The sequence below is a fragment of the Procambarus clarkii genome, chromosome 4 (genome assembly GCF_040958095.1).
Source record: "Procambarus clarkii isolate CNS0578487 chromosome 4, FALCON_Pclarkii_2.0, whole genome shotgun sequence".
In the NCBI taxonomy this organism is placed as follows: domain Eukaryota; kingdom Metazoa; phylum Arthropoda; class Malacostraca; order Decapoda; family Cambaridae; genus Procambarus; species Procambarus clarkii.
In genome coordinates, this window is record NC_091153.1 from 6,628,942 (window position 1) to 6,646,062 (window position 17,121).

Consider the following 17,121-nt stretch of genomic DNA (forward strand, 5'->3'; position numbering starts at 1 on the left):
AAAAGATTAATACATCACATAAAAACATCACTTCATGTAATATGCATCACTGTCATTAGTACATCACTTTAGATGTTTTTTGTTTATAAAAAAAACCACCTAAAGGTACTTATAAACTATAACCCATCGACTTACATCAACATTCTCTCATCTATCCCTGCCATTCTTACCAACCAAACTACCTCTATCGACCTCCTCCCCCCTTTTTACCCCATTCCCTACACCTATTCCCCCCCCCACTCACCCCATTCCCCCCTCCATCTCCCTTTCCCCCCTCCATCACCCTCTCCCCCTCTCACTACTCACAGAGAACCTGTAGCTGGTGGGAAGCCTCGATAGTCGTCGCAGGAAGCTCAGGATTCTCAGCTCGACACGTTAACTTGCTGCCCTCGTCCTCTGGTCCGATGACCAACTCCAGTGTGCTTGTGGATACCAGTCCGTCCAGCGAGGTCTGTCGGGGATCGAACCCTGGGGTTAGGAGACGTGGCTCTGTGCGTTATATAGAGCTGGAGGTAATGTGATTAGAGTTGGGAATGGGGGGTTAGAAGGGACGTAGGGAATATGGGGGGTTAGATATATGGGAAAATTGGGGTATAGCACAAGGGGGCTGAGACAGTGGGTCGGGTTTGGGGTTTTAGGGAGAGCCTGGAAGTGTGGCACTATATGTGTGGCACTGTATGTGGAATGGGTTGTAGTTTGAGGCAAAATGGGGGAGGTGAAATAGGGGCTGGTGTCAACGGTACCGTTGACACCAGCTATATAGTTGTAATGTTGCTATATAGTCGTAATGTTGCTATATAGTCGTAATGTTGCTATATAGTCGTAATGTTGCTATATAGTTAATGTTGCTATATAGTCGTAGTGTTGCTATATAGTAATGTTGCTATATAGTCGTAATGTTGCTATATAGTCGTAATGTTGCTATATAGTAATGTTGCTATATAGTCGTAATGTTGCTATATAGTCGTAATGTTGCTATATAGTAATGTTGCTATATAGTCGTAATGTTGCTATATAGTAATGTTGCTATATAGTCGTAGTGTTGCTATATAGTAATGTTGCTATATAGTCGTAATGTTGCTATATAGTCGTAATGTTGCTATATAGTCGTAATGTTGCTATATAGTCGTAATGTTGCTATATAGTTTTAATGGCTTGGCGTTGTCTCCTAACAACTCCCGTCCCTACGGGCCAGTCTTGTCTGCAATATGACCTGCAATTTGTGTCGATGACAGTCTAAAGTTTTTCCTCGAAGGGGTTGCTAAGTTCTTTTATTGTAAAGACAGATAAGATGCAATTCTTTCTGTCCCTGACAAAGTTGTGGGGCCCCAATGGCTCCCTGTTCATAGGGGCTGTAGTACCAAATGTCTGCTTGAGCGTCACGACTGAATTCCCCCAATTAGACAACAGCTGGTGCTGCAGACTTGGCAACCGGCAGCTGGTCGTTGTCACGTGGCCCTTAACGTGGCCCTCACGTGGCCCTTAACGTGGCCCTCACGTGGCCCTTAACGTGGCCCTCACGTGGCCCTTAACGTGGCCCTCACGTGGCCCTTAACGTGGCCCTCACGTGGCCCTTAAATAGTCACGCTCACCAGAGCAAGGAGCGGCGGAGACGCAGAATCCATTCGGCACCCATTTGGTAAGTTAGTGAAAACCGTATCTTCACCAAAGAGGGAGCTGGTCGGCCGAGCGGACAGCACGCTGGACTTGTGATCCTGTGGTCCCGGGTTCGATCCCAGGCGCCGGAGAGAAACAATGGGCAGAGTTTCTTTCACTCTATGCCCCCTGTTACCTAGCAGTAAAATAGGTATCTGGGTCTTAGTCAGCTGTCACGGGCTGCTTCCTGGGGGGTGAAGGCCTGGTCGAGAACCGGACCGCGGGGACACTAAAGCCCCGAAATCATCTCAAGATAACCTCAAGATAAGCAAACATTTGGCGGCAGACCTCCTGTGCTGTAGATGTAACTCTTTCAGTCATGTCGTGTGAGTTTATTTCAGTCGAGTTTGACTCCAATTTGCTGCGACCTGAACGTGTAGAAGTGACAAAAGCAGCCAGCTTAATAATATAGTCGCTGTCTCCTCATCCACACGGGTTTCATCGATGTTCTGAACCAATATAGTGGAGAGGATAGTGTGTCTACTTCCCTATCGCGATCAGTGAGGATTTCCTCACTGATCATCTTCAAATCCTCTCACTTTGAGGATTCAGCAGCCTTGGCCTTCCTACCACGATCAAAGAAGCTTTGCCAAGCATTTATAATACACAATATACTCCGCAATGAGGCTGGCCAAGAGATCTGTCTTCCAGAAATATTGCATAAACCCACGTCCGGAACTGTATAGTAGGAAGCCCAGCTGCCACTCAGTAGAGGCAATATCGTGCCTCTTGGACCATCTCAGCAGCAACAGAAAGCGACCTGATGCACTTGTAAGCGGCTGGCGAGTCTCCATCGATCCACTTACAGTGACTGTGAGGAAGTTGACCCCAACTCACTGATTTGAACAAGTTTTTTTCTTCAGCCAGGGAAGTTTATGTAGTTTCCATGACAGTTGGTGAAGATTGTGTCAGATGCCCCTGTCATGTCCTCTTGACAGATGATGGACAGCCTCCAGGTTGCCTCGGGAATAAGGTGGTTGACGGGCTACGACGCTGTCATAGTGAATATGACGCTCCTGTCAGTTTACTAAGTGACACATTGATGGCGAACGGGTTACGAGACGACAAAACTCTTACGGCGACGAGTAATCACCGTAATCACCGTAACTAACTACAACTAATTACAACAACTACGACTACAATGGCTTCTACTACCATTACTACCACAACAACTACCACTACCACCACCACCAACAACGTAAGCTCGTAACTTACCTGAATAACAAGTAAACTGTCTTTATGCCCCACAGGCTTTTTGGCCAGTAATTAGCTGCGAGTAATTAATCTGACCAAATGATTTGGGTTCTGTTCCTCTCCAACATGTTTACACGTGTCAGTGAGTTAATTAACCTTCACTTCAGCCTTCTGAACGAAACATTACGCAAACTACCGGTTAGTGTAATCACTAGCTTCATTTTGTAAATGGGATTTGAACCAATGTTTCGTCAATATCCACATCTCTTCATGACTAAAGGTATACTCTTGGTTTTCAAATCCCAAAATGTATATGTATAAATATATATATATATATATATATAAATATATATAATATATATATATATATATATATATATATATATATATATATATATATATATATATATATATATATGTATATATATATATACCACAAAGGAATATATATATATACTACACATATACTACATATACTACACATATAGTATATATATATACTACACAAAGGAAACAAACATAGGAATGTGCCTAAATGCCAACAGCGACTGCCCTGACAGGTACAAGAGGAGTGTTGTTAACGCATACGTCGACCGTGCTCTCAGCCACAGCTCAGAATGGAAGCAAGTCGACGAAGAACTCTGTAGGGTAAGGCAGGTTCTAGTCAATAACGGCTTCTCCAATGGTTTCATCGAAGACATCATAAGAAGGAAAGTGAAAAGCCATGCAACCTCCGAAGAGACAACTAACACAACACCTATACCCCCTATTAGACTATTTTACAGGAACTTCTTTTCCACAGCTCATAAAACAGAGGAAAGGGTCCTGAAAGATATTGTTAATAGAAACGTTATCCCTACAGACAAAAATCAGAGGATACAACTGACGATTTACTATAAAACCAGAAAAACGGCCAGCCTACTCATGAGAAACTCTCCAGACACGAAACAGAACGCTTTAAAAGAGACTAACGTCGTCTATGCCTTCAAATGCCCACTTGGGGACTGTAAGCTCCAAAAAACCCAGTATATAGGCAAGACAACAACATCTCTTTCTAGGCGTTTAACGATGCATAAACAACAGGGCTCCATTAAGGAACATATAATCTCTTCCCATAACCAAACCATCGCCAGAGAAATCCTAGTAAACAACACAGAAATCATCGATAGATACAGCGATAGCAGGCGGCTTGACGTTTGCGAGGCACTACACATCAAGAAGTCAACACCAGCAATCAACAGCCAATTATTGCACAACTATATTCTACCCACCTCAAGACTCCGCTCCAATATAGAAGCATCAAGAAATATGGACCAATAGGCTTTCTACAAACACTTCTATTCAATATCCATTGTTTCGTGTTCTGTCTTGTGTTGATACTTTTAATACCCTATTAATATCCTCTAATGCCACATCATCCTTCCCACCTCACTCAAATGTAATGCCACATCACCCTTCCCACCTCACTCAAATGTAGATATAAAATCAGGGAAACGCAAGTTCTAATCAGTTGTGTATTTGTGAAGTCTTTGAAAATGTAATAAGTTTTACGAAACGCGCCCGTGTCGCGTCAGACTAGTAATAAAAATGAATTTTGGAGAAGTGATTTTTGATTTACCTCCAACAGTGAAGCATAATGTACGAAAGATTGAGAAAATTCGTGTTAGAATTATTAATCTTACTTTTTCGGTCATATTTAATAAAATATGTCTACAGGAAAGACTGCTACCAAAATATACTAATATATATATGTATATATATATATATAAATATATATAATATATATATATATATATATATATATATATATATATATATATACACATAATGACGGCGATGGACCTAGTCGTGTTGGCAAACCGTGGAGAAGGGGATACCTGCTGCATGGGTAACAGCTTCTCCTCCGTATCAACCTACTCTGGCTTTGCGCCCTGGTGAGGCCACTCCAGACCTACAACCAGAGCCCAACTCCATAGTCTCCTGAGACTGATGGACGCCTACTACTACTATAGACATTTTGGTTAGGTCGCCTCCCCTATAAGTATTGTACAAATTTATATATGATGATTTGAGAGTTGTTAGTGATGATTTATATTGAGGTGTGACAGCGCTATGAGTTGTGATGATTAAAATTTGAGTCTAGACAAAGTTTGTGTTACATGATGAGTTTCAGCGGACATTAATTCTCCCATGTATAGGGTGTTATACTCCCATATAAACGGTGTTATACTCCCATATATACTATAAGTAATACTACCATATACGCTATAGATATTTAGGTAAGAAGTAGCAAATACATTTGACGTCAGACCTGAATACATCAAATATTATAATCTAGTCCAACATTTTCTCCCTGGCACAATTAAGGCTTCAGACCGGACCTATGGTGGGGGGAGGGTACATGTCCCGTGTCCCCGGGTTCATATTCCCTGCCTCCGGGTTCAAGGATTTATGGGAATGTGAAATGAGGCACCGGGAATGAGAGTTGAGGAAGGGAAAGATATATTGAAGATGGGAAATGATAAAATGGGAAGGATTAGAGAGAAGAATGAAATGCTGAATGGGGAACTGAAGGTATAGAGAAGGAAGGGGAATATATGGAATGTAAAGGGGGAGACAGAAGATAGGAAAACACTGTGTTGAGATAAAGATGATGGGCAGAGATGGGAAGGGATAAGACATATAAGGATGGGAAGATGGGAAATATAGATGAGTAGAAATGGGGAGAGGGGTAAGACCAATGAACAATACGCTGATTCAACACACACACGAAATTGCAAAATTTCTTTATGAAATTCGAGAGAGAAGCAAAAAAGCAGGGATTAGTGAGGGATTAGTCGGGGGAGAAGGGTAAGGGAGAGGGTTAGTCAGGGTGAAGAGTAAGGGAGGGGGATATTCGAGGTGAAGGATTAGTGGGAAGGGACGGTAGCTAGGGGTAGAAATCAGGGGGAAGGAATTAAAGAAAGGGGAATAAAGGGTGGGGGAGAAGAGTGAGGGAGGTCGCTGCTAAAGGAGGAATGAGGACAAAATGAAAGATAGAGAAAAAATGAGGAAATTATCAGTGGCAAAAAGCAACGAAAGTGACAGAGAAAGGAATAAAAAGCAAAACCAAATAATGGGATTCAAACACGAAAAATTACAGTTTTGAAGGAACCTCCAGTTGCCATAACCTATACTCAAGGAATGGTACTACAACCACGACTAATACATCTACTACAACCACTACAATAACTACCATTACTAGTGTGAAATACCACACAAATCATGTTCCATCAACAAAGCTAATCTCATTCTCTAAAAAACCCATCAATATACATCCTTAACAATGCAACTTCTCAAGAAAACTGTATATATATATATATATATATATATATATATATATATATATATATATATATATATATATATATATATATATATATATATATATATATATATATATATATATATATATATATATATATATATATATATATATATATATATATATATATATATATATATATATATATATATATATCCTTCTGAAGATGAGTTATTATATACGAAAGTACTTAAGTAAATTCCTGTTTCACTCCTTCCTTCGTGGTCTGACACTGTCACATTTTTCATCACGTGTTAATTTTCGTGATTTACACAGACATATACATACATATATCTCATACAAACTTCTCCTAACAACTACTCAGAAGCAGCAACTCACTCACCAACAGGAGGTGGGGTGAGTTTACAAGCCTCACAGGAGGCTTGTAAACTGGTAAACTCACCATGTGGGACACGCTCTGTTTCATGCTGCCGTCTAGCCACCAGGTGAGGATGGCAGGAGGCCGGCTGCCCCTGGCCTCACAGACCACCTGATGGGGTCTTCCAGCTGAGACCGAGCCCTCTAGACCTCTGACCTCCACGCTCTCTGGTCCGACTGTTAATATAGTGGGAGAGAGAGAGAGACCAGGTGAGTACAGGTGGGGGGGGGGGACTAGGTAGGATGGATAGTGAAGATGAATGTGAATGTTTTTGATGAGATTAGTAAATAAAATACACACACACATACATATTCATACACACACACACACACACACACACACACACACACACACACACACACACACACACACACACACACACACACACACACACACACTCAATTAGGTGAGTACACACACACACACACACAGTGGAATGCATTAGGCAGTGATGTGGTGGAGGCTGACTCCATACACAGTTTTAAATGTAGATATGATAGAGCCCAGTAGGCTCAGGAATCTGTACACCAGTTGATTGACAGTTGAGAGGCGGGACCAAAGAGCCAGAGCTCAACCCCCGCAAGCACAAATAGGTGAGTATACACACACATACACACACACACACACACACACAAAAACCTCACTTCGCTGGAAGACAGAAGAGTTAGGGGGGACATGATCACCACATTCAAGATTCTGAAGGGGATTGATAGGGTAGATAAAGACAGTCTATTTAACACAAGAGGAACACGCACAAGGGGAAACAGGTGGAAACTGAGTGCCCAAATGAGCCACAGAGATATTAGAAAGAACTTTTTTAGTGTCAGAGTGGTTGACAAATGGAATGCATTAGGGGGTGATGTGGTGGAGGCTCACTCCATACACAGCTTCAAGTGTAGATATGACAGAGCCCGATAGGCTCAGGAATCTGTACACCTGTTGATTGACGGTTGAGAGGCGGGACCAAAGAGCCAGAGCTCAACCCCCGCAAACACAACTAGGTGAGTACAACTAGGTGAGTACACACACACACACACACACACACACACACACACACACACACACACACACACACACACACAAACCCCTCAGTGACCCTCCAGGCATCACACACAACTGAGCCATTATCTCTGGCACCATCTGGCCCTGTTGATGACGTAAGCAGTGCCAGCCTACCCCCCCCCCCCCTCCCCCTCCCCCCGACCCCCCCCCGGCTCTCATCTCTCAACACCAGCTGATCACCCCCCCCTCCCCCTAGGACACCAGCTGATCCCCCCCCCTCCCCCCAGGTACTCAGAGGCACTCCAATGACTAATTAAAAAGATAAATCAGCAAAAAATTATACATATAAATTGAACAAATCCTAAAATATAAATAATGGATTTATATATATTTAATGAACAACTGAACAATTTAATCTTTTCGTTCGCTTTGAGGTGACTTTCGTTCTCAGGGGATGGAGTACAGGAGTGTACTTCTGAGTACTTCTACCCATACAAATGTACTTATAGCAGCCATTTGGTTGATGGTACAAGAATGTACTGTTGATCCAACAATGTTCACGTTCGGTACAGATAATTTTTGTAGTACAAAGTTTTAGTACAGTTTTTAGTACAATTATTTCTAGTACAGATTTTAGGGTGTATTTTTTTAGTATTTTAGTTATGTACAGTTTTTTAGTACTTGTTATAAGGGGAAAAGAAAAAACCAAAAAAAAACTAAATTTCTTCAATCCCAGAGTTACTATAGTATAAATATGCACTATACTAGGCCTAAGATAGCGTATATTAGGCTTAGCACTGCTTGGACACCTTAAGTTAAGGTTCAGTTCTTCAGTTACCTTTTCCTTTTTTTAATGTATTTTCTTACTGTATCTTTTAGGCGAATTCAGTAATACAAGACGTGAACTATTTCGGATAAAAAGTCTATTTTTGGACGTCTGGTCAAATGGGAGGTGTAAGTACCATCATTACTGTACGATGGGCTCTACTTTACTTACTCAGCATCAATATATTTTTAACTGAAGAAAATGAATTTCACTGTTTATGATATAATCGTGGTGTTAAATATTTTGTTGTGAGAGAGAGAGAGAGAGAGAGAGAGAGAGAGAGAGAGAGAGAGAGAGAGAGAGAGAGAGAGAGAGAGAGAGAGAGAGAGAGAGAGAGAGAGAGAGAAAGGAGAGAGAGTGAGAGGGAGGGAGGGAGAGAGAGAGAGAGAGAGAGAGAGAGAGAGAGAGAGAGAGAGAGAGAGAGAGAGAGAGAGAGAGAGAGAGAGAGAGAGAGAGAGAGAGAGAGAGAGAGAGAGAGAGAGAAAGAGCGAAAGAGAGAGAGAGAGAGAGAGAGAGAGAGAGAGAGAGAGAGAGAGAGAGAGAGAGAGAGAGAGAGAGAGAGAGAGAGAGAGAGAGAGAGAGAGAGAGAGAGAGAGAGAGAGAGAGAGAGAGAGACAGAGAGAGAGAGAGAGAGAGAGAAAAAAAAAATGAAAGAGAAAGAAGGGGGGGGGGGGGAGGGAAAGGGTGGTTCTGCTGTTAATCTCCTGTTGCTCTGTTGCATATGTCTACTAAGTAACACCAGGCATTGCAAGACTGCAACATCAACCGTGACCTTGCGCTAGACATTCTAGGTCCTTTGAACTCTAAAGATGAATCATCAGTGGGGCAGAATTTTAATGCTAAACAATTGGCTTTAATTAGTACACTACAATGTACCGCATTGTACAGCTTTTCTCTTATGGCAAATATATTTCCATTTACATCTGTGTTCTACGAAACGTCACAGCTATTAGTTATTATTATTATTATTATTCATAGCCTCGTAGTGCAGAAACTGATTAATGAATGTAAATGAAGCGATCTTGGTTATCTTGAAGTTATCTTGAGATGATTTCGGGGCTTAATGTCCCCGCGGCCCGGTCCTCGACTAGGGCTCTTTTTTGTTACACCCCCCCCCCCCTCAGGAACGTAGCAGGTGTCTAACTCCCAGGTCCCAATTTACTGCTAGGTGAACAGGGTTATCAGGATGAAAGAAACTGCCCAATTGTTTTCGCCCCCACTGGGAATCGAACCAGGAACCTTATGACTACGAATCCCCAGCGCTGTCCACTCAGCCGTCAGGCCCCCCTTTGAGAGTTGAAAGATGCAAAAATCGACTTGAGAATGGTCCAGGACGGTCCGAAACGTCGTCGTCGTCCCTTCACTTTCAAGTGTGTGGTCTGGTCAACAAGATGCAAAGGTTTCGTGAGTGGATGCGTAAATACTGATCATTTCTGGCCAAGGTCTTTTGGTGATATATGTATGTAGCTGAAGGTAGACCTACATGAAGAGTGAATCGTCCAGCCCAACCGCTTAGGCTGAACGATACACTCCCACTGAACAAGCCACTGTAGCTCGCCATTGAGTTAGGTTAGGTTAGGTTAGGTTAGGTACTTCCTGAGAGAGGTTATTAAGGTAATAATAGTGAAGTCAGTAAAGCATAATATGAATTGCATCATACGTAAGGCGGAAGGTCCTTCTGGGCCGCCTCTGCGTCCTAAACTTTATTGGTAGTTACTAAAGGGAAAATTGCGTTTTATTTTTTTTTGCTTACCTCATTTCACCTTTTATTTCCGTTGGGCGAAAATTGCGTTAACTGAAGCTCGCTTGTTTTATTCCTGTTGATTTTCTTTTGTTTGAACATTTTCTTTTGTCAATAGATTTCTTATGTTATCAGTGTATCAGGAATATTTGTAGATTATCTATCTTCCAATACAATCCAGACTAACACACACACACACACACACACACAAACACACACACACACACACACACACACACACACACACACACACACACACACACACACACGTCAGAAGGAAGACAATGATGATTAATTAAGTGGCTATGATTAATCAAAATGATCAGGGTCAAGCAAGACATTACATAAAAGTGAGTAATGTAATTGAAATAGTTCAGAAAATGTTCATAATTGAACCGGAACATCCCAAATTTAAAAAAAAAAAACAGGCAACGAACCAACAGAATTAGGAACATAGATATATAAGCTGAGGTGAGAAAACGATTAGAGAAACTGGATAAAACAGAAGTTTGTCTTAAAAAAATATCCCCCCAAAGAACCTTTTATCTTAAAACGTTTTTAAACCTTTTATTTTAAATAAATCTTGTATTCCCCAAAGAACCTTTTATCTTAAAAGGTTTTAAACCTTTTATTTTAAATAAATCTTGTATTCCCCAAAGAACCTTTAATTATGGGGGCATCTTTATGAGGAATGGTAGAAATGGTTCTATCATTCCCCATTAATTAAGGAGGGGGGGGGGGGGAATGAGGAGCTCAACAATTGAGCTCCTTTGAGTTGTTGTTGTTGAGATCTCAACAAGATCTCACTTGACAAACTGGAGTCGTAGGCAAGAGAACTATCAGGGGTGAAATCGCCAAGCCATTACGACTATATAGCACTGAGAAAGGGGTCAGGATAAAGATTTAGGATGGGACGAAAGGGACAGGAATGGTGGCCAACCACTTAATAAAGGACTGGTAAACACCGGTACGTTACCACTGTATTTAATATAGAGAACAATCAAGGCCATACTTCACGTTATTTAGTGGATTATGCAACATTCCCTTCAAGGTAGTGAGAGAGGATAATGATCAGAAATTTAGTATTCCAAAAGATACAAACCTTTTGTCTCAACACCAAAATGGGATCAGTGAAGGCAAGTGGTGTATAATAGAGCCATTAGAGTGTCATGACGAGGCAATGACAGTAAAGCAGGAACGGAAATGATAGTGTCTTTCTCTCAGGATTAACAAGGCATTTAACACAAGAGTCTGCCATAGAAAGTTGAGGTTCAAGCAGGATCTTAATTGAATTAGAGAGTGTCTCTCTCTGAAAAGACATTACGGTGATTTTAAAGGCTGTAGAAGGGAGAAAAGTCACTATAGGTGTTCCACAAAGGTCAGGTCATAGGCCTATCCTATTCTTCGTAAATGTAAAAGATCTACAAATATATGTTCGTAGACGATACATGATTGATGAAGATCCATATAACACGAAGATTGTAAATAGATGCAGGACAAACTTGATTAGATTCAGGGATGGTCTGACAAATGACTACTTGACTTAAACCTAGATAAATGCAAGTTAATGAGAATTGGGGACGGCGCAAAAACACACACACAAAGAACAAATCGAATTTAAAGGGATATAAATCCCTTAAACTGCCAAAGAGCAGACCGTATAAGTGTAAACAGTGTCAAAGAGAAACATATGTAGTAGACATAATAGAGGGAAAAACAAATTGGCTAGAAAGGCGGGGTCCAAGAGCTAATAGCTCGATCCAACAGATACAGATAGTGAATAGAGAATGGTCCAGGACGGACCGAAACGTCGTCGTCCCTTCAACTTCTAGTGTGTGGTCTGGTCAACACAGATAGTGAAAACATACTTACAGTTCATATCGAGTTCGACCGCGGTCTCCTTAGTGGGCGCGAGGTCGTGGTTGGTGGCCTGACAGGTGTAGGTAGACCGCAAATCTTCCTTCTTCAACGCTCGTAGATTTATAGTGTTGACTACGATGGGTCCCGGCTCCACCCCGTCCCTACTCGAGCTGTTGGATATTACAGTCGCTCTACTGCAACACACACATAAAGTACATGCTTTTAGATCCCATGAAACAGGAATATGAGAGAGGAAAATGATATAGGAAATAGTATCTAAGTGTTAATTTATGCTTGATGCTTGGGTAAAGATGCCTGCCTGTGTCTTGGGCACTTATCTCACTTCTGTATAGCTGGATTAGGTCTCTCTCTCTCTCTCTTTCTCTCTCTCTCTCTCTCTCTCTCTCTCTCTCTCTCTCTCTCTCTCTCTCTCTCTCTCTATCTATCTATCTATCTATCTATCTATCTATCTATCTATCTATCTATCTATCTATCTATCTATATATATATTTTATAACCTAGAAGGGGTACCACCTCTGGTATATATATATATATATATATATATATATATATATATATATATATATATATATATATATATATATATATATATATATATATATATATATATATATATATATATATATATATATATATATATATATATATACATAGTACGAAATATGAATACCAAAGGATTACGAGGGTTCGTACAGGTGCGTACGCCTATGTACAAGTATAGGAAGTTGTCGCACCTGGAGAGACAGGACCTGGGCCCAGGGGACTCACCTGGGTAAAGACTGGTGGTGGTAGGTGCCGTCCACGAGCCGTCCATCCCTCCACCAGGTGACGGCAGGTGGCGGGTCGCCCCCTTGCACCCTACAGGTGAGGGAGGGCCGTTGGCCCACCGTATATGGGCCCGCTGCACCCACTAGTTCCATCCCATTCTCATCCATAATGCTCACACTCCCCACCGGCTCTGTGTGTGGGAGTGTACAAGGGTCCATCAGTGTACATGTGTGTGTACACGGTACATGTACAAGTCGTGTATAAGTCTACACATCTGTTCCCGACACATGGCGACTAGTAGATCTGCTAGTAGATCATCTACTGGTTATCTACTACAAGATCCAGGCTCACTAACAGACGACCATTCGTGTATAGTTGCTATTATATAACAAGACCCGAAATATTAATACCCAAAATATCAATACCCAATATATTAATGCCTCAACCAAATATCAATACCCAAAATGATTAATATTCTAAATCTAGTCAATTTAGTCTAATCTTCAATCTAGTCTTCATTTTCTACTAGATATAAAAATGCTCCGGAATAGTGACCACATATTCAATGCCCAATCAAATTCATATCATGATTGGAACGTCTATTGAAATTTCGTTGAAAAATAGTGATGTAATAGATTTTCTGTACATTGAAAAAACTAAATTTACATCTTAGTAAGAAGCAAGTCTGTTTTGTTGATACTCTGACTACATTACTACTCTATCTCATGAATAGAATATCATTTGACAAGCTCCCGGCTTCCTGTCCTCGTCAAGGCCACTAGAGAGACAGTGGGCCCTCTCAGGTAATCTCAGGTAAAGTCAGTCGATATGCCTCTTAGCTTAGCTGCTCATCCTAACTGAACGTCTAATATATTAATAATACTAATGTCGATTCTGTTGGGTTGTTATTGTATGAACCTAATCGTCCCTTGTGGCTACTGAACGACGCACTGGAGCGACGCACTTACCGACGTACGTCAGCTGACTAAGGAACAGCTTGTTCCCACTTTGTAAACCATGTACATATTGCCTTAATCCTAATCCATTTAATTTTCCTACGAATGCCTTATTCAAATTCCATTTTCAATTTTTCCTTTGAAATTGTGCATTATTTGATTTAATTATAATTTGTATTGAGAAAAACCGATTGGAGTAATGTGGGGATTCGAACCAGCTACCTAGGTATTCCCAGTCGGACACTTTACCCTTGGACCAGGGTAACATAAACGTGTCACATGCAGGTCAAGGGTTCGAATCCCCTCATTGCTTCAATAGATTTTCCACTTGATATATATCAGGTTAGTCTAATTTCCCTGTGATTAATTTTTATTGTCATTATATTATTATAATTTTAGTTATATATTTTAATATAAATATATATTAATATGATATTTTTCAACACTTTCTAGAAAACCATTTTCATTAATATAGCGTCAGATATATTATATTTTACCTTAATCATCATATATTATATATTTTATATGATGAAGCCTATCAACCCTCTAGAGGTTGATAGGCCTTAAAACTATTTTCATTAATATAGCGTCAGATATATTAGGCCTATATTTTACCTTAATCATCATATAAGAGATTATATATTTTATATGATAAGGCCTATCAACCCTCTAGAGGTTGATAGGCCTTAAAACTATTTTCATTAATATAGCGTCAGATATATTAGGCCTATATTTTACCTTAATCATCATATAAGAGATTATATATTTTATATGATAAGGCCTATCAACCCTCTAGAGGTTGATAGGCCTTAAAAACTATTTTCATTAATATAGCGTCAGATATATTAGGCCTATATTTTACCTTAATCATCATATAAGAGATTATATATTTTATATGATAAGGCCTATCAACCCTCTAGAGGTTGATAGGCCTTAACCAGCAACAAAGCAACACGAGCAACACATTATGCAACTCTAACTTGCAACACTTGATAACACAAGTTCGCAATATCAGACCTGCAGCCCTCATGCTTAAGTGCTTAACTGAAAAGTTTTAAAACGTTATTAAACTTTCAGTATTAAATTTATGCACTTGACACTGACATTGCGGCCGTTATTGAATCATTTTTTTGCGTTAATATTTCCATTAGAGTCGCTGGATTTTGTATTCGTTATGAATTATAATTTAGCTGATAATTATTAATTTTTTTAATTTAATTAAAAATCTTAATCAGAGCGTTTGCTGCTGGCAAAACGAAGTTGTATAACTTGGAGAAAACACCATATCTTAATTGATTTATTAATTAATTGATTTATTAATTAATTGATTTATTAATTAATTGATTTATTAAAGTCTTTTGTTAGAGCTATGGGTCAATTAATAGGTCAAAGTGTCATTGAAAATTCCTAGCACTGGAACTACATTTACCACTCTAACGATGGTGACTTTAATTGCCTTGTTTGTGTACTGTTGACAATGACCTTCAACTACGATCTATATTCCATTAAATTAAATGGGATATCTTGGACAATGATCTATATCAGAGGGGCCTTTGTCTGAATGGGGGGGCCTGACAGTTGAGTGGACAGCACTCGGGATTCGTAGTCCTGAGGTTCCGGGTTCTATCCCCGGTGGAGGTGGAAACAATTGGGCAGAGTTTCTTTCATCCTGATGCACCTGTTCGCCTGGCAGTAAATAGGTACCTGGGAGTTAGACACCTGCTACGGGCTGCTTCCTGGGGGAAGGGGGGGGTGTAACAAAAAAGAAGGCCTGGTCGAGGACCGGGCCGCGGGAACACTAATCCCCGAAATCATCTCAAGATAACCTGACAGTGTCCTATGTTTCATGTAGTGAACACACACACTAGTGTAGTGAACACACACACTAGTGTAGTGAACACACACATTGGTGTAGTGAACACACACATTGGTGTAGTGAACACACACACTAGTGTAGTGAACACACACATTGGTGTAGTGAACACACACACATTGGTGTAGTGAACACACACACTAGTGTAGTGAACACACACATTGGTGTAGTGAACACACACACTAGTGTAGTGAGCACACACATTGGTGTAGTGAACACACACACTAGTGTAGTGAACACACACATTGGTGTAGTGAACACACACACATTGGTGTAGTGAACTCACACACTAGTGTAGTGAACACGCACACTAGTGTAGTGAACACACACATTGGTGTAGTGAACACACACATACTAGTGTAGTGAACACACACATACTAGTGTAGTGAACACACACACACTAGTATAGTGAACACACACACTAGTGTAGTGAACACACACACTAGTATAGTGAACACCCACACTAGTATAGTGAACACACACATTGGTGTAGTGAACACACACACTAGTGTAGTGAACACCCACAATCGAGTAAGGACAGTTAATCACAGCAAGATTGCAATTGAAGCTTTTCCCTCCAATTCTTAATTAATCCTTGGCGTGCGGCACCAGGGAATCCTGTAGTCTTGGCTATATGTTGCAGAGAAAACAAATGTTGCAATATGAAGTTTTTCACCGAAATGTTAGATATCTGTTATCCTGTTATCTGCAAGATAACCCATACTGGCACCTTATAGTGCACAAGATACGTCAAGACTCACTGGGAACGGTAAGTAGCGGCTGGAACACGTATAGACGGAACACGTTATCACTGTCTGGATATCTTCTTGAGGTTATCTTGAGATGATTATCTTGAGAAGGCCTCGACCAGGCCTCCATTTTGTTACACATCCCCAAGAAGCAGCCCGTAGCAGCTGTCTAACTCCCAGGTACCTATTTACTGCTAGGTGTACAGGAGCATCAGGGCGAAAAAATCTCTGCCCATTTGTTTCCGCCTCCGCCAGGAAATGGAACTAAAACCTTAGGATTACGAATACCGAGCGCTGTCCACTCAGCCATCAGGCCCCTTGGTGAACTAAATGACAGTGCAACGTTTATATATCATCGTTTATATATCGTTTATATTATATAGCCCTATATATCATCGATAAACTAGGTAGGCTGCCTAGGTTCGTATGCTTGTAGGTAGGGGAAATACAGTGAAAGCTGTATTTTCTAAATTAAAATAAAAAGCTGTATTTTTTAAATACAGTAAAAGCTGTAAGTATAAAAGAGAGAACTTCACAAGTTTCTGCTAAAGTTAGCAGATCAACCTGACTGTGATGGCTATGTGGCCATGCGAAGTACAAAGATCAACAACCTCATAGACCAGGCCAAGGGAGGCTGCTCCCCCAGTCTGCAACACGAGAAAAACTATCGAAATGGTCACAGGTAATCTACAGGTCATCGCAGAACCGGTTTGCAAACCTGCCCTTATCGTC

General features: G+C 40.6%; 1 protein-coding gene across 1 annotated transcript in view; it reads right to left on the minus strand.

Moving 5' to 3' along the window:
• Positions 1 to 17,121, minus strand: part of LOC123748978 (synaptogenesis protein syg-2-like) — a 108,794-nt gene that overhangs the window by 5,569 nt on the left and 86,104 nt on the right. The window contains exons 4-7 of the mRNA XM_069334863.1: positions 12,812 to 13,001; positions 12,035 to 12,216; positions 6,618 to 6,769; positions 307 to 451 (exon numbers count right to left, since the gene is read on the minus strand). Coding sequence (XP_069190964.1) covers positions 307 to 451; positions 6,618 to 6,769; positions 12,035 to 12,216; positions 12,812 to 13,001 — 669 coding nt within the window. The remainder of the gene's footprint in view (positions 1 to 306; positions 452 to 6,617; positions 6,770 to 12,034; positions 12,217 to 12,811; positions 13,002 to 17,121) is intronic.